This window comes from Equus caballus, chromosome 14 (assembly GCF_041296265.1).
Source record: "Equus caballus isolate H_3958 breed thoroughbred chromosome 14, TB-T2T, whole genome shotgun sequence".
In the NCBI taxonomy this organism is placed as follows: domain Eukaryota; kingdom Metazoa; phylum Chordata; class Mammalia; order Perissodactyla; family Equidae; genus Equus; species Equus caballus.
This window is the reverse complement of record NC_091697.1, coordinates 36,114,918-36,139,755: the sequence shown is the minus strand read 5'-3', so window position 1 is coordinate 36,139,755 and position 24,838 is coordinate 36,114,918. Positions and strand designations below refer to the sequence as shown.

The following is a 24,838-nucleotide window of genomic DNA, read 5'->3' as shown; positions in this document are numbered from 1 at the left end:
GTGGCAGAGGAGGGGTGGGGAGACAGAGACGAATGCACAGAGCACTGGCGTCTCCCTCCTCTGTCTCCATCTCCTTCTCCTGCGCTCCCCTCCATTATCCTCTCCCCCCTCCCATATTCTCAATCATTTTCTCCCTCTCCTCTCCCCTTCTCTCTGTCTCTCTCTTTCTCTCTCCACTGCTCTGTCTCTGTGTCTCTGGATCCCTGTCTCTCTCTTTCTTGCTCTTTTTCTCTCAGGCTTTCTTACCCCACTCCAATGCCCCTCAGGACCATGGATCCTCCTGCTCCTGGAACTGGTCCCCCTCCTGCCCAGATGATTCCTCCAACAGGAGGGATCAATGAGCTTCCTGAACGGACTCTGTACATGGCGCCATGTCACCAGAGACAGCAGATGTCCAGGGACACCTCCAGACACCTCCTTTCCCCAGTGCCCCTCAAACCAGGAGCCTCGCCACAGCTCTCAGACCTTGGGTCAACCACACTGGGCCCAGAGCGACTTTTTCCCCTGAGCCATAAGCAGATTTTTAAAATACTCGTGCATGAACGAACTTCTAGCTATCGACTGACTGCTTCCCTCTTGCCTCCGTTCTTCCTGCTAGCCAGTCCCTCTGTCGGCCAGGAGCCCTCCTTCCCCGCCAGAGGCGTCGGAAGGAAACTCAAACTCAGCTGCAAGAAAGAAGTCACTCCCAGGAGGAGGTGGAGGGGACAAGGCTGGGCGCCTGTGCTCTTTTTAATTCCACATTCTGGCAAAAAGAAAACCTCAGGTCTGACTTTAGAGCCTTTGACACATAATTGGTAGCCAATTTTCCTAAGTGGAGAGTCAATTTTCTGCTTGTGAAATGTAACTTTACCCTGGTGCACACCAGGCCCCAGGGTTTTCAATGTGGCTTAACAGCAATTATATGAATGTTAGGAAGAGGGAAGTGTTAAAGTCCCTGCATTTTCATTTTTTCATGTTTTTACCTCTTAAAGAGATAGAAGACGTCTCCTAACCAACTAACCCAGAGAAACCCACCCAAAGACAGGCACAGGAGAGCCTGAGAAAGAAAATCATTTTAAAGCCCCGCCACAAAGGAGACATTTTTTCAATTCTCTCCAGTACTCGGACTAGTAGTGAGATGTAATGGGGAGGTGAACAGCAGTTAAGGGTCAGGGCATCCTTCGCCTAGCTCCCCTCCAGCTATTTTCTTTGCCCCCATCCTACGCCCTCCCCTTCTCCCCCCAAACAAATACCCCGGTGGGCGGCGGCGCTGGGCCCCACCGCAGGCCGGCTCCCCCCGCACCCCCAGGCGGCCGGCGGCTCCGTCCACATGTGCGACTCATGTTTCGGCTTTCACTGGCGACAAACTGGAGCCGGGGCCTTTCCGTTTAGAAGGAACTCGCTACGTGTCGCTAACAACAACACAAACACCGCCGGCCCCGCTCTGTGCTCCGCTGCCCACAGTGTGCTCGGCACCAGGCGGGATTTATAGCAAGGAGCCCCGACTGTAAGAGGTAATTCATGAGTCCCCACAATGCCACTACTGAGAGGCATTGACGGGGGGGAAGAAACATCCGCGGGCTCCCGCTCCGGGGGCCTCCAGGCCCATCCTGATCTGCAGTTGTGCACCGTCCCCAGCAGCACAACGCATGCAATTTGTCCTCATTCATTTTGTTGTAATTTTTTTCTCTATAAGGGGGAAAAGTGGTAATCTCTGCCACCTGCCTTTTATCATAATTTGTTAAAAACCCAACAGACTTAAAATATGTTCTTTTGTCATTAATATTTTTAATAGAAAAGTATGTTTACACAAACCTACATGGCACACACACACGCACAGTTGGGCTCATAACACACTCACGTGCAAAATAAAATTATGTCCTTATTACAAACGTTCCTGGAAGATGTACGTTCGTTTCAGAAAGACATAATAATTTTAATAAAACCAAATCTGATTTGGGAAGCATCTACCATGAATGAAATTTTGGAAAGATGAGAAAGAAAACAAAGTAACTCACGTTAAAAAGCACTGAACAGGGAAAAAATATGCAATGTAAAAATTCCACCAAAAAAGAAGAAATCATATGTCACGCAGACATAGGTTTATTGCTTCACAGCCTCAGAAAAATCTCCTATCTCAAAACAAAGAGGAAAATCTTACACATGAAAACTACCCTCTAGACTATCAGACTCAATTGCAAAAGATATAGAAAAAACCCACAGCAGAAATACACACATGAAACTTTGTACCAGATTCTGTATTAAAAGTAGGCTTGTCAGGTCTCATGAGTGCCTCCCTGGTCTGTGGTTACAAGGTTCAGCGTTCAGCCCTCAGCAAATCAGTGTGGGGTTTCTCTAAATTTGAGCCACAGCCTCTCAGGATGATCCTTTGCAACACCAGCCTTTTAAATCCCACATCTTTGCTTTTCTCCCTAACTCTCAGCCGAATTGTCTTCAAGTTCCTGCCTAGGTCAGCCATTCCAAGCCGGAATTAAGAGACAAGACAGATCCTTTACCCTGAGAATTCGGAGCCGCAACCCTTCGGGAGAGGCCCAGGGAGGGGTAATTGTTTTAGCGAAGCTTGCTGCCCCTTCAGTGGTCCATGCGACCCTGCTGAGCGTGGCTGCTTACCTTTGGCAGTAACCCAGGGCAGGTTCAGAAAACCCTTTCGTGTCCCTGCCCTTAGCCTTGTGTCAGTGAAGCCTGGCACATCTTTTTTGTGGTTGTAATTTAAATGAGACAACCAACTGCACAGCTGTCTCGGTCAAATTATGCAGGGCCATGTGGCCTTTCTTCCATCTTTAAAAAGTCCAGGGCACCTCTGACCATGTTTGAGGAAAGCCCAAGGGAGCAATGACCAACAAAAGGAATACTGATTATGCCAGCAAAGGATGGAAATTTGCCTAAATGAATATATTAAAGGCTGTGCTCAGAAAAGGGAAACGTTAGTTTTTAAATAGAGGCAGAATGGTGTCATGATTAAGACCCTGAGCTTTGGGGCCCAACACAGCAGGACTGGTGTCCCAGCTCCACCACTTAATAGCTGTGGTGACCTTGGGAAAATTATTAAACCTCTCAGAGCCCCAGTTTCCTCATCTAGAAAATGGGGAAATAAGAATACTCCCCACTAGAGTTATTGTAAGGATTAAATGAGAGAATACTTAGCAAATATGCAGCTTAAGAAATGTTGGCCATTATTATCGTCATCATCAAAGCAATTACAACAATAACACATAAGGCATGTAAAAGCCAATGCCAGTCACTCACCATGCCACTGGTCATCTGTACCCCAGGAGAAAACTAATTTTACTCTGCCTCCAGCCTCTTATTTTAAGTATTATAGAACTATGTCCTCGCCAAGCTGCAAATAAAATCGATGTGACTGAAGTTTCTATAATCTAAAATTTTATTTTATTCCATTTATACTGTGTTGAATATTTTAACATCTCTCTCTCAAACGCATACCCACACACACAAGCACACGCACACATGCACATCCCAGGCACAGGTATATGAGGATAAGCACACAGAGGATGCTTACTACACCGGCATATACGCCAGCAGATATGCAGGAGACAATGAGTACACACACTCCAGAATGAAAGGAACGTAATTATCGACTTTGACAACTCTATTCAATGATACTCAATTATGAATTGCATGGCAAAAATAAATGCTTTAAAATGCTGAAAGCATGACACATTATATCTTTTTTCCTAAGGATACTTTACAAGCTGATGGCAAAGGGATAAAGACCTCATCTTGGGGGTGCTTCCTTGGGATAAACAATCAGTTCTTGTCCATGTTGGAAGGGATGGTTGGTCCTAAGCACCATGGGGCCAGTGACCTCTTGCTGGTCATTAATCATTGCTGAATTCCCTGGAACCAAGGTTATTATCACCAATATAAACTCAAATAAAAATTCCAGAGACATATGGATTTCTTTTAATAGTCTTATTTCTTTTGGCTTTTATAGGGCATTAGTATGGAATTAATGTCTATACATTAGTTCTGTAGTTGGTTTGCCTTAACACCTGATCTCTCTTAAAGTAAAGATTTACTGGACATAAAATAAGAAATAAAGGAAAACAAACAAAAAAACAGGAAATCCTGAGAGGGCCTATTCTGTACCTGGAATTCTCCAGTCATTATCCATGGGACTCACAAGTTTGTTTCCTTGGGGATCTGTCAAAATATTATAATGTTTATATGGAAGGGTTCAAGAATTTCAAATTTAAGAATATATATCTGTATATATACAGAATCTTGTTCCTATCCTGGACAAAGTTTTGTTTCTCAGTCTCTCATCTCTGCATGTGACAAAAGAAAAAAATGTTTTCAAGATTTTGTGAGATTCTAATTTCTTTAAGTTTAAGGAATATACACGGTATTCTCACACACAAGCACAGGATACTAGCAAAGCACATAATTTCATAGTTTCCTTCCAAATATACTCAGTTATTCGTCCTTCAAGGGGATTATCCACCTCAAAACTACAGATAGAAGGTAATATCTGCTGGCAATTAACAGTTATTTAACAAGCACATGCTTTGTGAAACTTAGTGTATATCCTCATCTATCAACATTCAGGCTACTTCATCCAGAAGACAAGTCTAAACCAGAGGAACCTGTTTAGACAACTTTGGGATGTCGCACAGGAAGCCTCTGCTGACGGCCTTTTGGGGTTACTATCTCACGGAGATGGATGCATTTGTCCACGTGCCTCACATTTTATAAGCCTACAATTTTCTTTTTACTAGATTCCTTTCCCATCTTGCCCAAGTTGTGCTACCAATAAATTTAAATAGACCAGCTCAACTAGCCTTGTAAGGTACATCACCTAATGACCTCACCCAGTAGACCCCTGCCTTAAGGTAGATCTCAGCAATAGATGTGGGATGTGTTTACTGCCAGACCCTCTTATCACCCAGCTGATACCTGGGACAAAGAAATGAATGAGGAGCGAAAGTTCATTGAGAACATTGCTGGTCGTTCAATTCTAACTGTGAGGCTGCTATTTACCGTACAGCACCTGCTGCCCAAGCAAACGTTTAATAATAGGCTACTGTCCAATGTTAGCTATAAAAGGTGACTAGATTTACAGGAGGATAGAGGATTAAAATCATTGAGAGAGCGGCAAGCTTAAAGATCCTAAGTGTCCAATTCTCTCATTTTATAAATGGGGAAACTGAAACTCGCAGAAGTTGAGACTTGCCGAGGCTCGCATATCTAAATAACGACAGAGGCAGCCCTAAAAACCAGGTCTCCTGTGTCCTGGTTCAGCGTTCTACACCAGGCTGCTTCTCATTTTCATTGTAAATGAAAAATCCAACTTCAGCATGAGCGATTTAACTTATCAGGCCTACAGCAGAACCAAAGCATGCTCGCTCATCAACAGAAGGATATTCTCAAATTTGAGTCCATAATGGAGGTAACAGTATCTTGAAGATCAAAAATTAACACAGTAGAGCACTAACCTACACTGAATCTGATGCATAAGGAAGTACTTCAAATCTTATGTTGGGAGTGGGGCAGGGGGCCAGGTATGGCAGGAGAAAGATGAATGAGTCAATGGAATTGCTGGTGATTTGGAAAAGCAAAAGGGTTCTACACCAAATGCAATTTCCTTAATAAATGAGCGCCCTGGAATTGCCACATGGTACCTCCTGTGTAGTCCCCACTCAGGGATATTGGCTACTATTTATGTCATACAGTAGATGCTTCATGAACATCTAGTGAATAAATTAACATGCTGGTTCGTTTCTCCTATCTGAAGTCAATGAAATGAACGGGTGTTTGCCCTCATTGCCTCTGTGAATGAAAACAATGGTTCCCAAACAAGAGTATACCCCATAATGAACCAATTTTTATAGGTTTAACAGAATTATTATTTCTTGGGTTCCAACGTCAAAATACTTGGGAGTGCAAGAGAATTCAACTTGTTGAATGGTTTATGATAAATAGGGAAGAGGAAAAGAGAAGATACAGAAATTCATTATTTCATCTTTTTTAATCCAGGGCACTGGCCCTAAATGACTAGACAGGTGATGCAGGAGAGAAAGACAGCTCTTGGCTACGTTCAGTCACATATCTGAACCAAGACGCAGAATCCAAAATTTTTCAAAATCAGCTGAATCATTTGAGGCAGGCCAGATAGGCATGTAGTTCAGAAATGGAGATATTTGTTGCTTCCTCCTTTCCCCCACATCCTGAAAAAATACAAAAGATGCTGCTTACTCCCTGCCGCTCCTGCTCACCAGGTGAATGTCCCTTCGCCTTTTGGAATCATTCTCCTATAGTTCAGCTGAGACTCTGCCAGGGGCTACTAATTCCTCACAGCACCATACCCATGACTTCTGCCCCTTCTTGGCAGTTCAGAAGGTGTGCAAACCTGCTCAGTCAATGCTGTACACAAAGGCGGTTTTCAGTAGGGGGAAGTTCAATGTACTTTTTCCCTCTTTCACCATAATTTCTTCAGAATGATATTCTACAACAACGCCTCATTTCCTTTATTATTATTTCTGGAAAGGACAGTTTATTAAATTTGTTTAGGCTTAAATATAAGGTAATTTTTTAAATTAGGACTTACTTTGAAAATTGCCAAGTTAAATATTTATGTATGTCAGTGCCTTCCAGAGAAAGATAACAGTCAGATTCAACTGCTCATGATGACGTCTAGAACAGAAAGAACTTTTATAAAATCCTTACTGAAAGATGACTATTGATGAAACATCGCTGACAACTATAAACAGAAATTGCTATTTTTTGTACAGTGTTATGACATACAAGCAGCACAGCTGCAAATGAATGAAATGTTTGAGCTTTTAAAAATAAAATAATATTTTATGATGGGTCTTCTGCAAGCTCCTTCTCCTCATGACCATTATCATTTCTCAGAAACAATTTAACGTGTGCTCCTTGTATGTGGGGTGCACCATGCTGAGGCTAGTTGGAGACATGAAGCCCAAGGGTCTCCTTGAACCCAAATCCAGAAAATACAAGTTATACCCTTGCCTGAAGCCGATGTCACACAAGGCGAAATGGAGAGCAGAGCAGGACCCAGATGGCCCAGAGGAGGAGCAGAAAAGCCACTGGAATCAGAGCCAGGGCCTTGGCTTCAGGTCCTGGCTCTGAGGCTAATTAGATCTTTGGGCAACATTGCTGAGCTTCTCTTGGCCTCAGCTTTCTCATCTGTAAAATGAAGAAACTGGACTGTAATCTCTGAGAGTCCATTCAGCTCAACTAGAAACCTGGTCTCTTCCAACAAGAACCTAGATTCCTCAGAAAATCTTTCCGTGAGACCTGGTGAGGTTATTTACTAGCTTTATGAAACTAAACTATTCATTCCTCATTTCCGTGAAATGGGCACAAAAACCCCTGCTTATCTCATAGTGTTGTTGTGGGAACTAAAAAAAATGTAGGTCAAAGAGCAGGTATGTAAACCAAAAAGAGTCAAACCCATGTAAAATCTTGATTTCACTCCCTCAAAGAGGGAGATAAGGGATAGAATGAAAGTGTTAGGCTTCCCAAAGTTATGTATGTCTTAGGAAAGATCAAAGGCTTTAAGCTAAAGGAATGAGATTCTAATGGTAGAATTCACAGTATCGGCCAGAGTTGGGAGGGAAAACCTTGCCTGCAATCTTAAGGGCTCTGCAAATATTCCTCACTGTTTTTCAACCCAGCTGTTTATCAAACCTGAAGGAGACTTTTCTAATGGAGCCCACAGACCTGCCCAAACTACAGAGAATACCAAAATGGGAGGAAAAGTCAGTAAGCAAATGTTTTGTTAACGAATAAAGATCGTACATTTCATTCCTGGTAACTCTCACGTTTCTTTAGGCCCATCAGCAGAAGCATAAAGCTAGCTTAATAAACCATAAGACGTGAAAAATTCACTGTGATGGTGCATCCCCAAGAAGTCCCCAGATGAAGGGGACCCTGGCAAACAAGCAGTCCACCCATGGCCCTATCTTGAAACCAGACAGATGAAGCTGTCTGCTAGAAAACTGAGATTCCCTTTACTTTTCTACAATTACAAAGTTGTTTGTGGGAGTCCCCAGGAATCATTTATAACTGAGAGAACAAGAGAAGCCACCTCAAACTCCAGTTTCAATAGACCTGAAATCCTTCTGGAAACCCAAAGCAGCTGCACCATTTGGCGTCCCCAGAGAATATGAACACAGATAAAACTAATCCAATCCAGTGGGAAGAAGGGTCGCTGTAGAGCTGGGGCTAATTTCTTAGTAATTTTCAGCCATTGCCACTTTTCCTTCTCCGTAATTTCCATGTATCTTAGAACCTGAATTTGTAATTCATACCCCTATTTTAAATTCCCACCTCTAAGTGAGTCTATAAGGAATACCAGCACATTTGTGTCAAGGACCTTCTGAACAGTTACAGGGAAAGGAGTGAAGCAGAGTTCTCTCCCAAAACTCAGGGGCTGCAGACTTGGCTTATATGAGTCACTAGTTCTCATGACGTCCAAAACCCCAATGGACACTGTAGGGACGTGGCTCCTCTAACCAAGGTAGCTTCCATTTCAACCAGGCCTCCTGAAAAACTTGCTCCTAATTTCTACAATATCTAGGTGGGAACCGAAGCCCAATAGTGCTCACAGATAACAAGCGAAAGCTTGTAAAACACCAGGTCTGGGAAACTGATGAATTCCCGGGCAATCTACTCTGAGAAGCAGACAGACAGAAATAAAAAGACTTGGGAAAGAGGAAAAAGACATATAATGTAACACGGTTTCCTGAAATTCATTATACCAAACTTCCGTGATACATCAAGGAAGAGGACCTAATTCTGCCCTGATTATTTTGGGCATGTCATTATTAATGTTGAAGAAACATTTTTAAGCCACAGTCTCTCAGCAATTTGATGAAAGAAAAAACTAACATTTCATAAGTAATGTGGAGAGCACCGTGATTTGAAAGAAACTACTATTAGTAAACTAAACAGCACTTGAAATAAAGAAAATTACTGCTAAGACATACTGTTCTGAGAATTATCAGGAAGAATACCAAAACGCTAACACTGCCGTACACGAGAAATTATTCAACTATGCATTTGAGTAATTCTGCATTTTAATTTAACCCTTTGAAACATTAATCAAACCGTGGCTAATTATAGGAATTAAGGAATTAAACGATGGAATCTTCTAAAAGATATTATTTAAAAGGCAGTTTATACAATTACTCGTATAGATGTTTGCTTTAAAGAGGAAAACAGTTCTACTGTAATGAAAAGGGTCTTAGAAAATTAAATTAACAAGGGGGGACCAGGCTGATATGAAACTAAATTAGCATCAAATGCAAATTACAGGGTACTTAATGGTAGAAACAGGTGCAGAGAAGAACCCTAAATGAGATAAATGAATAAAACATCCCTCTCCACAAATGTGGAAGCTGACACAAAGTCAATGATATGAATAATTCAGCAGCCTCCACACTGCTGTTGAGGTCAGCCTGCCTTGACCTTTGAAACAGGAAGTAAAATTCAGTTCAAATTTGAGTGACTAGAAATATAACAGTTATTTGTTTTTTATATTAAAAAACCCACAGAATTTTTTTTTTAAATACAGATACAGGAAATACACTAGAATTATACTTTGAACTAAAGAGACATTGCATAATCAAAGTAGTTGGTAAACAAACAAACAAAAAATCGTTAGATAAGATTTTACCCAAACCATGTTTTAATATGGAAATCCTAAAAATAAAACAAGTAAAAGCATATATACCAGTGTTCAGCTTATTGATCAAACATCCTGTGAGAATAAATTTCTATATTTTTACCCTTTCTTCAAATTATTTTATGTTGATGTCAATGTAAAAAAGCATGTCATAATTTTTTTAAAAAAATTAGCCTCAGAGTTTTATTAGCAATGCAAAGTAATCCCTCACATTTGTATGACAAAATGTGGTTCAACTAGATTTTTAAAAAATCTTTATGAAACTGCTTTTTTTTAATCCTTCAAACCTGATTTAATAAATCTTGCAGCCCCAAATTAGTTTATTTTATAAAAATAAAATCATTCTCATAACTGATAACTGGGTTCTAAAAGCAAATCATTCTCGTAACTGAATACGTGGTTTTATGTCTCTTATGCTTTTTTTCCTTCTTTGCATGCTTCAAAGTATTCTGTACAGTCAACTAGTGAAAGTACCTTCCTCATTTGAAATTGAATTTGGTACTGCTAGAGATTAACATGGTATGACAACAAACCAATTTCTACAAGCTAGAAAGACAGGGAAATATATATGGTATATCACGCTCATCTGTATTTTACAGGATGGCATAAAGGATGTTTGATAATAGCAGTTATCTCTGCCCTCCAATTGGTTCCATTAATGGGACCTACAACTTGGCTATCTACCTTTCATCTATCTACTGTGCTTGTCAGATAGAAGATTATGTTGAAATATGAGCTTAATTTTATTTTCTAGATTTAGAGAGGGTTAAAGCTACACGCACACACACACACACACACACACACACACACCCCTCCCAGCCATGGATGAGAAAGCAGTGGTAAACTGTGTCTACAATATGATTACCATATGAACAAGTTGAGGAAATGCTCCTTCTAAATCCAAGTGTTTGGCAGAGGCGAAATTAAAGATGCAGGGTGCGGTTTTTTTTTTAAATTACTATTATTATTATCATATCAGCTAAATCACTCCTCGCTTGACGTTTAATAAAGGGTGATAGACCAAACACTGCTGATTTGGGGCTTGGCGTAATGACCGACCTGAGCGAAGGTTTGTGTACAAAGTGGCTCCCCACTAAATAGGGCTCTGTGGAACCAGCTGGTTCTCATTTTGAAACAACCGGTTTCTCTATCCCCAAGTGCTAAAGAAAATAATCCTTGCAATCTATGACTACACACTTCCACAGAGGCAGCAATGAGAATTTGATTGTGGAGATAATTAAAGTCATTCCTGGAACTTCCAAGAAAAAAAAGGGAGAAAGAGGTGGGGTCGAAAGAAGGAATCGTCACTGATAGTTTAAAATTATACTAGGACAAATCATTCTGAATGGAGAAGAGGGAGGAGGAACCCTGCCCTTCGCGGAATTCAGTTGAACCAGCTCTGTTTTCTTCTCCACTCGGGGGCTCCAGGGTGAGGCCTGGGATGACGTTAGGGCCACAGGCCCCCATGTCTGGCTTGGACGCTGAAGAAACGAAATACAGCTCAAGAAACTCCTCGTCACCGATGACACATCACAATGCGATTTTTTGTTTCAATCTTAAATAAAATAGCCGGGGAGGAAGCTATCTGGATTCTTCAACAAACAGTCATTCTGGGCTGATCCGAAATGCTGAGATTATTTGAACAGTAAGAAAAGACAGGGAAGATATCAGACATTTGAAGGCACTGATTTCTGTTTTTCTTTTAATGCTACGCTGTTCTTCAATAGGAACCTGTGCTTGAATAGCCCGAACGGCATTTGGCTGAGCCTACGTTTCCCGCACGCCTGCAGATTTCACGGGCATTGGGGGAAAAAACTAAAATACACGTAATCTGTCTGTCTGCACTATCTGCCTTTAACAGGAAGAAGGGGTGGGCTCAATGAAGCTGATTTGGGGCCTCTCAATTAACCTGATTAATTCAGCACATTGCTCCCATGAATGACACCTTATCTTGAAAATAAGGGAGAACTTCCTCCCCGGAGTAGACGCAGGAGCCCCCTAAAGCCACAAAGATGCAGCCTATCAACTGTGAGCGTGAGCGGCGTCTGCTTCTCCTCCCTCTTCCCAGCTCGCAGGTCAGAGAGACGGGCAGACGCGGCTCCTGATTGGATTTTGTGTCCTAAGGACAGGAGGCAAGCTCCCGTCTGCCCAGGTGGCCTTGGAGAAGGCTGGGAAAAGGGATGCCCTGTGGGCAACTTCAAGCCCCTTCTTTCAGAGTCAACCAGGCACATGATGGGATTGGGGTGGAGGACAAGGGGGTTGGAAGAGAAAGAGAGACAGAGAGAGAGAGGAAGAGAGTGAGAGAGAGAGAGAGAGAGAGAATTCATTAACCCTTCAATGGCCAATTAATAGCACGTCAATATTATACCTGTCTGAAAGAAAAAACAGTGAACTTTTAAGTCTTCTAACATTATATAAAACAAAGGCACTGCTGAAACATATGTTACCCTAACACTGATTTCATGTTTGATATAATAATGGGAGATGACCAAGATGCCATAGAAAAAATAAAGCTTTCCCCCAAACTCTCTGAAATGTGCGTGCTTGCAAAGGATGCTATATGTACGTGTGTGTTTTAAATTCACGTTATCATATGTAATAGAAATAGTAGTTAACAGAACATATTCTTGAAAACGTGCTTCATGAGAATGTCAACAGCAGGGTTTTTCACTTACTTGTCTGCTTTGTGATTTACTTGATCAATTAAATATTTAGGCAATAAGGGGATTTGCATGGTAATCGTGTGAAGATTAACATTTTTAAGTGTAACAAATTTAATATTTTATCTTACATTTCTGTTTCTCCTCATTCTTCAGTGGCAGTCCCTTTTCACTTCATCGTGTGGTTATAACAAGCCTGTGTTTATGCAGAGATTCAACAACTGCATTTCTAGCTCCTTTCATTCTTTCTTTCTTTTCACAAAAACAGATCGAAGTACCTCTGCACAGCAGGGAGGCAGTGGGCTGAGTGCTGGGGACACAGCAGCCACCAACTCATGCGTCTCACTGCCCTCTGGGGCTTCTGGTCTACCTCCTGAGGCGTTCATCTGCCTTAGCAAGGCCAGGGGGAAGTGAAATTAGAATTCCACAGCTGGAAAGGGTCTTAGAGATCTCTTCATTCTGGCCCTTACTTTGAAAAGAACAGCCCCCTTCTACTGAATATGATTTCTGTGCCAGGCATTGTGCTAAGAGCTCTCCATGTATTATCTACTTACTCCCTACCACAATTCCGTAAAGTAGGAACTACCACTCTTATCCTGATTGTACAGATGAAGAAACTGGGGCTTAGGGAAGTTAAATGATCTGCCCACAGCCCTGAAGTCAAACATTGGCAGAGCGGGAATTTGATCCAAGGGGGTCTGACTCCGCAGTCTGTGGTCTCCGCCAATGTGTAGACTGCCTGGGTGAAGGGCAACAAAGCCACAGAGTTTGTCCAAGTTCAGTGTCACTGAGTAAGAGCTAAAAGGCAGCTTCAGCCCAGGGATATGTTTCCTCTGCATTAGGATCCCTCTCTAAAATAAAATTCTTCTTTTTTTTTTTTTAAAAATCAATATATCCTTTGTTTACACTTACTACTCCAACTTATTCTTTTTTTTTTAGTCAACTCTGTGGCACTGAACGTTCCATGAAGGCAGGAACCATGTCTGTCTTACTCACTGTTATATCCTCAATCCTGAAAGTGTGTGGCATAGAGGAGAGGCTCAGTAAATATTTGTGGAAGGAAAAAATGAGTGACTCCTCATCCACGATAAACTTAGCTACAGTGATAAACTTCAGTAAGGTAATGTTGCTTATAAGAAGGTTCTGTGGACATCAGCACATTAAGAATAACAATCTACATGGAATATATAATCTTCAAATTGCAAGAGCCACTGATTTCAGGCACCTAATGTGTGCCAAGCCCTGGGCTAGGTATTTCAACTCTCAGAACTCTTCAAAATCGCGATGACTTGTCCCATTTTAAAGATGGAAGCACTGAGACCTCTAAGGCTCCGGTGTTGGTAAGTAGCAGTGGGGAGATTTGATCCTCAGCCAATGGCCTCCAAAATCTATGCCTTTTCCCTTACACTCTGCCTTGTCCCAGACGTCTCTTCGGAATAGTGCCTGTTTTTTCCCAATGAAATGAACAGTGGTTTACCCATCAAATTAAATGGGGACACAAAAACTCAATGGGTACAACAACTTATACATATTATTATTACTATTATTATCATATTATTACCACTATTTTTTAATCCCAAAATTTAAATGCCAGATCTACTAAGAAAACTGTTTAGGTAAAACGGTTTAGTTTAATACATGGAAAGGATGAACTACGAATACCAAGAAAAATAAATGAGATTGCATGAAATACTGAAAACAGTATTTTTTTTTTTTTTTAGCGGGCAATTGAGGAGGGAAAACATCAGGCTAAGAGCAAGGAGATAGAGTTTCTAATCACTTGCTTTGTCACTAATAAAGCTCCTTAGGCTGTGTGCCTCAGTTTACAGATCTGTAAAATGGAGCTAATCTGTGCCCTCACATTTGTGTGAAAATAATTCTCTGAAATATTACTCCTTAAAGGTCTCTAAAACTCTGCAAGTACCATTCAGATGTAAGTTACTATTAAACTCATAATGGTCAGGGATTTCGTTTGTTCTGTTTTAAGCTGTCCATAGGCCAAGACTCAGATGCTGATCTTTAAGAGAACATATGGACGGCCAGAATAGGACACTCCTAATCCTATAGGCACAGAAAGAAAGACTCAATATTTTTAAAGATATTCTGAGATGTACACCATACTTCCGAGATTAGAATCTGGCTTTTCCACCAAGATTGTGTAGAGAAACACAGGTTTTAAACACTGTTTGTAATAGTTTCAAAGATAATCAGGTTGATCTCAACCAATTTTCTTTTCTAAAGAACTTTCTAATAAATAAAAAAGAGACTTGTCAATTTTCACCTTTTTCTTTGTCTTTGTAATGAGTGTGTGTGTGTGTGTGTGTGTGTGTGTGCGTGTGTATGTGTGAGAGAGAGAGAGAAACCAAACTTGACGCAGGTCCAGGGTTCTTCGAACTAACTTTCCATTTTGTAAGGGGACTTCAACCAACAGTGCATGCAAGACTATTAAAAATGATGTTTTGAGGTGTACTGCTAACAGATCAGAACACTAATGAGTTGGAAACATATTAAAAACAGGGAGAAATTATTGTTCTATTGAACAATAATAAATTGCAAGTGACATGACAGATCTTCAGACAGAGTTAAAAAAAAAAAAACAAGCTTTAGTCAAATCATGGTTGCTTTGGAAAGGTGAAAAGGCGGAGGGGGAACAGCCTCCGGCCACTGGGAGAGTTGCCTGGCTGCGCTCCTGCCTCCTCAGTGTGCACCATCGCCCGAGTAGAGCGCACCGGGCAGCGCAGCAGAGCACTCAGGACACTAGCAGGGAGCGAGGCCACACGAAAAAGCAGCAGCTAACGTCACGGAACAAAATATCCTAAAACTTACTTTGATAGCTTCCAATTCATCTTCTCGAAAAGAAAAGAAAAAGTTATTTCAACCTTGAAACGCCATTCAGGAGTGTCCACGCCCTACAGAAGGGCCTACTCACCCACCTCCCCACATACGCAGTACCAATATTTGGTCAACAGAGCAGCAAATGAGCAAAGAAAGTTCTTAAGGGATTCTTGATATTGACAAAAGAGGTTTTTTTTTTTTAAATCATCACAATCTTTACATGAACCAAAACTTGAGAATCTCACCAAAACCCTATACGACATGTACAGTGACCATGTCCAGATTAGAAATGCACACGAGCAATCTGATTATTATTTTCTCTTTTTTCTCTGCCCTGGCACTGAAAGTGTTAAAGAAAACAATGAAAGAACAAGTAAGTGTACAGGGTAGGATTTACTGCATTTACTTTTAATCTCTGGCCCTTCACTCTGTAGCTTATCAGGCCTCTGTCAGTCCTTTTTGCTCCTTTATATTTCGTGAGGAGCCCCCCATGCTGCTACTGAGAGACAGAGCCCAAGTGTCTATAAGCTTTTTGTCAGGTAAAAAGAGAAGAAAAAGGAAAGGAACAAGAGGGAAAAGCAAAGCTAAGAGGCATCTATTAGATGTCACGAGGCTTTTGTATTCACGTCAATGATTCAGGATTAGAGTATTTGAAATAATCTTATTGAGAGGAATCAAAGGCCCACCGAGTGAGAGGCTGCTCGGTAGCATATGGCAAAGGCACGAACAATATCTTATTAAAGATGTGTTGGCTAACACTATTACTTTATATTATATTACAAAACTATTGTGCCTCAAACAGTTAGCGGGATGGTATAGTTACCGAGTGCCACTTTGGAGGTTATTGTGTGGGATCAAGCTATATAATTTGCCAGCTTGTCTAGTTAAGTCTCTACAAGTGGGGTTTGGAGGCAAGTTTTGAACTGGAAGCAAGCACTTCACCTTCAAAAATAAAAATCCCCAAAGCACACTGAAGACCACTCTGTTCCCACCGAAAGCGGAGTAAACATTACGTGGCTGGAACGCCAATGGCATTCTCTTCCCCAGGATCACCTTCATTAAGCTTGCATCATTTACCATATGTGACCCCCACCTCCCATGGAAAATATACAGGCGTGTTTTGTTTTTGGTTTTTTGGGGTTTTTTTTCCGGCTTGACTCCCTTCTCCATGAAGAATACACACACACCCAAACACACACACACACACTCAGCTTCACACATTAGCAGGTTAAGGCAATTAAAATTCTATTACAATAAGTACAGTAATGTTAAAAACTTCATTTGCTTGGGACAAAGGCTTGTACCTGGAGAAAGAGTTTGCAAAGGAGATTTATCATCATCCACCCACACCTTTGAAGGCAGTAAGTAACCATAGACAAACCTGCACTGTTCACCATATTTCACTGATGGCAACTGGAGTAATCAGGTCACTTTTATATTGGCCTGGACAGTATATAGTTACACAATTTGCAAACGGAGAGCTGAGATGCCAGGAGGGAAAAGAAGGAAGAAGTAGTAGTCTATTTCAGATAATACCTCAAACAAATTTAAATGGCCAAAATACCATCTCTTTACATGCAGGCACCTCTAAATGCAGTTTGAAAAATCTGGTCAATTTTTACTAGAGACTTTAGGTCAGGTAGGTGCTGGCAGTAGGAAGAAATGTGGGGAATTTATCAATGGAGAGCACACTTGGGACAGTTTGGGGGTTTTTTTCCGTTCTAAGTAACTTCTTTTAGAAAGGTAAAAGCATATTTAATACAGTGATATATTCGCATCACAAACTGTGCAAAGTTGCTAGATGACACACAGGGGACTGTGTACTGCTTTTCTTTATTTTTTCAGAACTGTTACAAAAGCAAAGTTATGATGACATGGGATAAAACCCACACCATGAGCTGACACCCGGGCCAGCTACACATGTACACTGCTGATTCTCTGAAGCTCTGTTAAATACATTTCTTGGAAGTTGCTGCCATTATTTCCTTTACAGGAAAACCACTGTTGTTCATTACACAGTGTCTGCAGGAGTATTATACCATGTAAAAGTACTTTGCATTATGATATATTGTCAGCATATTTGAAATGCATTTTAAATGTATCCTGGTTGTGTATTTGGGAATAGCTGATAGTAAATAGAATATAACTGCTATTAGCTTATTGTATTTGTTATTTTCTTATCATGGTAGCAAACTGCACACAAATGTACAGGGCTCGGCTCCTATTCAGAATGGTATGATCTGCTATGTGATCAAATTGAGAGCGATACTCTCTCACATAAGTCTCATCGCCAATAATCATATGTGAATTCCCACTGAGAAAACAAATGTTTAAATACACTAGGGTTAATAAACCACCGTAAATTCAGGCTCATGTCAATGCTGGCTTTTCACTTTTGGAAAAATGCAAACCACTCCAACCAACCAAGAGGACAGCAATTATCCTGCTGGAGGCAATTTTAAAGGGTGAATTCCTCCTCGTTTTATTTTAACGGAGTGTTCAAGGTTAGGAAATCAGGTGATATAAAGGCTTATCAGAACTCCAAAAAATGCACTGACACCTCTGTTCTTCATGCCCCAGACAGTTTTTTGTGTAACTTACAGAGTGATTATGCTTAGTGATTGGTCCTCCTAAAAACTGGATGAAGACCAAACCATTGAGTCGAAAGGTCAACAAAATGAAGTCATAAAACTCTGATTAAAAGCCTCATTTGCAACTTTAATAAAAGTATATGTTTATGTTCGTATTAGGTGAGGACTTTATTTTTACAGAAGATAAGAAAGAAAAAAATTTTAATAAATTTTGGGATTTACGTCTGATGATAAAAGACAGAGGGAAATCACTTACTGTTGAGAGGCCCAGCTGCCTTCACAATCTTAAGATTGTGAATACAAGAATTAGGAGATACCCCACCCTGCTCAATGGTAAAACAAAAAGAAAACAACCCGCACAACTATATCCTAATTCTAAAGTTGTACTATTGTCTCCCTATTATGCAGATGAACATATATGTTACATAAATACATGGGGATCGATTTAATCAAGAAATTAGCTTGGTGATAAGACGAGACTGCACTTTTCTGAAAAGTCCTATCACAGCATTTATATCTCTTTGATGAAGAATGGGTCTTAAATAAAGCTGTTTCTCTCAACAACCCTGACGTGGTTAAGCTTTTCTGTTCATATGATGCACGTCATGTAAAATCAACAGGTAAAACAAGCATTCTAATATTTTCACTCCTGAATATTCTATTCCAGAAAATAATCATAAAACAAACACAACTGGTGTCACTTAAATGAAAGAGACCTAGCTGTGTAAGATCTTTAGAAAATCCTGGAAACAACAAATATAGGCTTTTTTTTCTTTTTAGAAGACCCTTGGGTAAGTGTGGCCTAAAGCACAGTAATCTAAACAGACTAGGTTTGCATGTGACAAAATTCACATTTTTTTTTAATGTTGAATGTCAAGGCTTACATGTCAAACATAGATACGGGAATTTTTATAAATGAAAAAGAAAGACAAATCTATTAAAGCGACAATAAGCAAATGCAAAATCTTTAGATGTATATTAGTCAACATGCTTTAAAAATGGATGCTTTTAATACTGGCTGTGAGGAACTCAAAACTGGCAGGTTATGGAGCCACATTATATCTCAAAAGGACTATGTCTAAACACACACGAGACAGGAGAACTCAATTTGAGGAGGAATTTTACCCTTCATTATTTCTATCTATTAAAAGGAAAAAATCCACTTGTTAATCTCTCAGGATCCACAGTAGAAGGACAGGAAGAACTGGGCTCTCATTGTCTCCCTTTACTTAGTGGTCTAACTTCTTCATCAAACACACTCATCCTAAATTGAAAAGCCAAATAAACAAACAAATATTGAGCTGTCCTCTATCCTGCCCTGATGGAAAAAAGCGACACACATCTGGCTGGAAACCTCAGGGCTCTGTGTGAAAGGAATCTTATAGTACAATTTGGAGAAAGCAATGTTTCCGTAAGACCATATGTGTTCATCCACGTCATTGCTCAAAGACAGTTTAGTGAGTCAACGGTAGGAAAATAAAGAGTTTTGTGAAGCAAATCAAGAATGGATGGTAATCCTAACTAACTAGATACAGAATAACAGCCTGCACACTTAATATATTCAGTTCAAGCATTTCTAAAGAAGTTTCCACACAGAAAATGGAAGCTTTTTTATAGCTTCAGAAAAACTGGGTTCCCAATTCAAACTACCCTATGTGACTTTTGTCATTATCATCTTTTCTGATTCTTACAAAGTAAACCTAATTAAGAACCTCCCTCATTAGTCTTCCAGAAAAATTAGCACAGCTTATGCTAATTACTCCTGCAAAATTTAATAAACTCGTTGAAATGGGAATAGTCTAATGAGGTTTTATTTATTGAACTGAGGTAACTCCAAGGAAAAAGGTTAGGACACAAGGATATCCAATGTGATAATAAAACTACATTTTATTCAATTTCTAAACATGAATTTTATTGCAAACCTTTTAAATTCAAATAGGAGTTACTGTGTGAATATGTTAAATCAATCTCCATCTTAATTCAATAACTGCAAGTCATATTTTGCTTTTTACTTTAACAATAATTACCACACATAGCCCTTTACCCCAACGATAATGAAATTTACTGTTATTAGTTCCTGGTCATCAGGTATTAAACATAACACATTTGACTTTTCCCATGTCTACACAGCGCAAATATCTGGATCACTGGGCACAGGCTGGGTTTTATCATTCTTAATCAAGCTGTTTGGCATCAGGGAGTAATATAACCTGGCCGTCAACTCTAGATGCCCACTTCCTCCATTTACAGAAATTTTCCTACCAACTTTTTGGAAGCGCCTTGACAAACTGTCGCAATCGTAAAAAGAATTTGGGTCATATTTTTCTTATTTTGTTGCATGCTATTAGAAAAGAATGAAGTAGAAACCCATTTAACATCACCGCATGCCACTGCTGATTTTGTTAATTCCACTTTTTTGATAGAATATGCCACGCTCATGTCCCCAAATCACTGGCAGCAAATAATACAGCCAAAAATTAGCACAGAAATAGCTTACCCTGCACCATTGCCGTATGACCAGAAAGCCTCTTCTATCTCTCCTATAAATAGTTTTCCTGAATAGCCACTACTAAAAGTCTTTTGACTGATAAAAATAGCAGTGTTCTTCCAAAATCCGAAGGACAAGCAAAGGAAGCTAGAAATTACTGGTGCCCAAAAGGTGACTGCGTGTTAAAACTATGCTAAATCCTAACACAATGGTCGCCTGTACCCTCAGCTCCATAATTGCATATTGTATGCATCTTGTAAAAACAGTTACTATTGCTACTGAATGCAGGCCCCGTAACCCATTTTTACAAAATATGCAGGGATTCACAGGCATAAATCGGAAAGCAAATCAAACCCTAAGCACGTAACGCAGATATTATGCAATCGGTAATACAGAATCAAATTGGAAACTATGAAATTCAAACACGGTTGCCATCGTTTTTTCTTCCTTTGCAGCAATTTTATGGAATTGAAAAATCTTTTCTATTTTGCCCTTCCTTGTGTGAGTTCTTTTCTTGTTGTTTTCCTCTTCTCTCGATGTTAGAAATGGAAGTCTCACATATCAGCATAGACAGGACTGGAGCTTTTAAAACCTCTGGCAGACTGAAGAACAAATAAATTCTGAAAACTCAGATGCAAATAAAAATAGCTAAATGGGGTTTTGCATATCAGCTGGCATCACTGCTTGAAAAGAGTTCATGGGAGACAGTGGCAACGGCCAGCAAATAAACATATGTTGGGACTTGTGCTGATACACTGGGTTTCAGCCGTTTTTAAAAGACGCCTCTCTTAAGAGACCAAGATTGGCTACACACTGTTTTCGACTTTGTCAAACCAAAAAGGAGAAAAATGAAAAGGATAAAGGTCGTGAATAATATCTCTAAAGCCACCAACAGTATAAAGTGCATACTTATTTTGCCTAAATTGTTTGAACTACCCCAGCCAAGAAAAGGTTTTAAGTACCCTACTGGGACAGATGCAAGGCGGCAACAATAGAAGCCACACTAATGCAATCCAGGTAACACAATCCTGTTTCAAAAACACGGGCCCGGCTAATTACAGTGCCGCTGAGTCAAGTTTCGTAGGCCATCGCAACCCACAGGAACAGGTCAAAATCAAATGTTATTCAAACCACAGTCATATCAACCTTCTGTATCAGAGTCACAGCTTAAAACCCAACGAGGAACTTAAAAGCTTAACCCATTCACAAGCCAAAAAAAGTGTTTTCACTGCGGGTGGCAAGGTAAGGTTCTTGTCATCATCTAAACCCAAAGGAACTGTGTGGCCAGAACAAAATGCTGATGGCTCCAAAGTTTGGGGGAATATTTGAGCTGGTCCTTTGATTAGAACGCTTTCTTTTTGATAGAAGAGTGAGAAAAACTTGCTTAAAATAACAAACGGAATTTTGAGGAAGTGTATTTAAATGCAACAAACAGCATAAGGTTATATTTATTTTTTACCTTATTCCTTTGCAGATGTATCTTCCAAGGCAGAAAAAGAAATTACCTGAATGGCACGTCTGCTCTAGCAGATAAACACCTTATTCTAATTCTATAGGCGACAGACAACCCCACTACCCGTTAAATGCTCACATGTGTTAACTGTGAATCAAGGATATTAATACTTATTTATCAAGCAAAAGTGTATGGTTTTAGTGACTATTAGATAGTTAATTAAAATATCTGACTGAAACGGAAACTTTATAAAGCTACTTGGCAAGCAAAATTGGGTTTAAGCCTGGAGAATCACATAAGCCAAAAGCAACAATCAATATTTGGACATCAATTATGATGAAGCCAACATTTTTCCAGTTAACTGAAAAATGATAAAGCAAGCCCCCAAAAGGCAAAGAATTAGAAAAACAGATAGGTGGGGGAGGGGGGCTGTCAAAAATCAAAATTACCAAACCCAAAAGGGACTCGTGTCCAGCTCCATTGCCTCAGTGAGGGATCAGTCAGTCTTATTTGCAAGACTCTGTTCCGGCTGGTGGAGGATGCTAGCTCTTTTCCTAGCTGACAACTGACATTATCTATAAACCTTCCAGGCCATTTAACTCTCAATGAGTAATGCTATGTAACAAATGGTTTATCATACATGTTTCCATACAATGAATTTCAATAATTAAAATGTAAAATGAATATTTGGAATGCGACTTTGCATAATATGTGCACACACTGACTCGAAATTGCACCGAACAACTAAAACAGATTTATTGTTCTACAGTGATTTACTTGGTCATGTCAGATTAGTAATATGGATCTGTTTAAAAACACAATAATTAAGACAAGCAGGATAAATTAATCAACTTACAATACAATATGAACTGCAATCAAACCCGGGAAATAAGAGTAGAAAATCTTGGTTCACAGATCTCTTTAAAACTGCTTTTATGCATAAATAAAACCTTAAAATGTAGATGGATTATGTCCAACAGAACTACTGTAGCTAAAAGTGATAATGATTCAAACATTTTTCAAATAAAAGTTAAATATTTATAAGCACCCCACCACATTTCATAAATCACAAACTATTATTATTTTATTTCTGAAGCTTCCTGGCACAGCGTGAGGATTGAGCCATAGAAAGTCAGGAAAGAAAAAAATATTCCTTTAGGAGCATGAATCAGACACAAAACCAGAGCAATCCAAGAAAACAGGCCTCCAAAGAACATTCCATATGGCTTTCCCAGGAATCGCAATAGCTCGGCACAGCTTAAGTCATGACCAACAGGCAAATTTCGGCCACATGCATTCCTAACCCTCGCCCATGAGCGACACAAGGCAGGTGTTTCATTATAATGAGGAATAAGAACCCAGTGAAAGCAGAGTGGTCCCTACCTGTCAATTATCACTGGATCTGAGGGAGTCTCATTTCGGTTGCCACAGCTTTTCTTGTCACAACAGCGGCTATGGAGCAAAAGCGAAAGGATTTAGTACAACCATTACAATGTAAAATCATCATTTAGGCAGACAGAAGGTTCAAATTGCTGGGTTGCAAATGCTAGAATTACCACAAAGCCATACCTGGCAATCAACGGATCCCTGGGACAGAAAATTCTATTTGGGTCACCTATGGGTTAATGGCCAGGCTTAACCTCTCCCTGCACAAAGGAGGGAGGGAGAGGGACTCTCCCGGGCCACGAGCCACGACTGACAGCCCTGAGATGGGGTCTCCCCATCACTGCCCGCGATATGGGAAGAGTTCACTGTGAAACGCATTATTATTACCTCTACCCAATGAGAATATTCAGGGTTGTGGGTGGCTCAAACGTTCTTCCCTCAAGATCACACTAATTGTGTGGAACGCGTCAATAATGAGGTATGAGTGATTTCTCCCCCTCTAGTCATTTTGCATTAAATGGATTCCTTTTTCTTCTTTCTCTTTCATGGGAGACATTTTCTTCAACCACAGCCTTTCCAAAATCCTAAAGCTATAACTGTTTGTTAAGACAAAGAGGCAAGATACAAGGAAGTGGACAGCCACATGTGTTTTGGCTTTTGTGCCCTGCACTGTGCACTGTTAAACTTTCTGAAAGCATCATAGAAAACTGATCCAAAGCCCCGCACAGCCCGGACAGTGGATGCTCTTTATTACGTCAGAGAAAAACCAGCCGTGGACAAGAAAAGCATCCACTATCAAAATCTGAGCCCAGCTGTGACCTTAAGGCTCTCAGGGTGTTTTTTTAACTGAGAAGCTTCTAATCGGTAAAAATTAGGGTTTTTGAAAATTACCCAGGATCAATGGAAAACTATCCATCTGAGACTTGTTTGCAAATAAGAAATGTGTCCGCTGGCCAGTCTACACCCAGGGGCACACTATAAAAGCACATATTTGATCAGTTAAGGAGGTGAGGAAATTATCCCAGGGTTATACGTTACCATGCACCACAAGTAATATATGCACTTTTCTCCCTCTCTCTTACACAGGCATGCACACACACACACATTTGACTTAGTGAATCATAGAGCCTAAATTTAGAGAGCTGCTGGAGAGAACCAAACACTGAACTCCATTTTCAGGACCCAGAAATATATTCCTGCATAGGGAGTCTTTCACCAAAGTCGGGAGGTCTCTTTCTTGGCAGTAACTATATCTCTGAGAAGAGAATCGGCTTCCAAATTTGGTGCTAATTCTGTTTGTCTCTCAGATCTCCCGAAAGCAACAGTAAGAATTGTATCTCCTTTGTCAAAGCCCCAGCTAAAATCCACTCCACCCACTGGACAGCCTTTCCCTTTGTGATTCAGAGGAAACGATTTCCTCCAGGCCTGAGCTCTACTACACCAGTACTTTGGGGAGAGACAGCCCAAAGTCTCTCAATACACAGGAGATAGATGAAAGAACAAGGGAATGAGAAGTACAAGTAGTTGGAATTCACGCAAAAAATAATTTAAAAAATTAAACTTTATCCTCCCTGAACGCTGATCCCCTCCACCTCCATTTCAAGGGTTTGCCGGAAGAGCATCGTGGTTAAGAACACTGGCTCTGGAATCAGACAGAGTTACCTGTGTCACCTTGAGCAAGGTACTCCACATCATACAGTCTTAGTCTCCTTATCTGTAAAATGGAGCAATTGTAGTACCCACCCCCCAAGG

The 24,838-nt window shown here is 40.3% G+C and overlaps 1 protein-coding gene across 8 annotated transcripts in view; it reads right to left on the bottom strand.

The window, feature by feature from the left end:
- Nucleotides 1-24,838, bottom strand: part of EBF1 (EBF transcription factor 1) — a 381,503-nt gene that overhangs the window by 333,258 nt on the left and 23,407 nt on the right. For all 8 annotated transcript variants that reach the window (XM_003362778.5, XM_001503495.6, XM_023617310.2 and 5 more), the window contains exon 6: nucleotides 23,084-23,152. In XM_003362778.5, coding sequence (XP_003362826.1) covers nucleotides 23,084-23,152 — 69 coding nt within the window. The remainder of the gene's footprint in view (nucleotides 1-23,083; nucleotides 23,153-24,838) is intronic.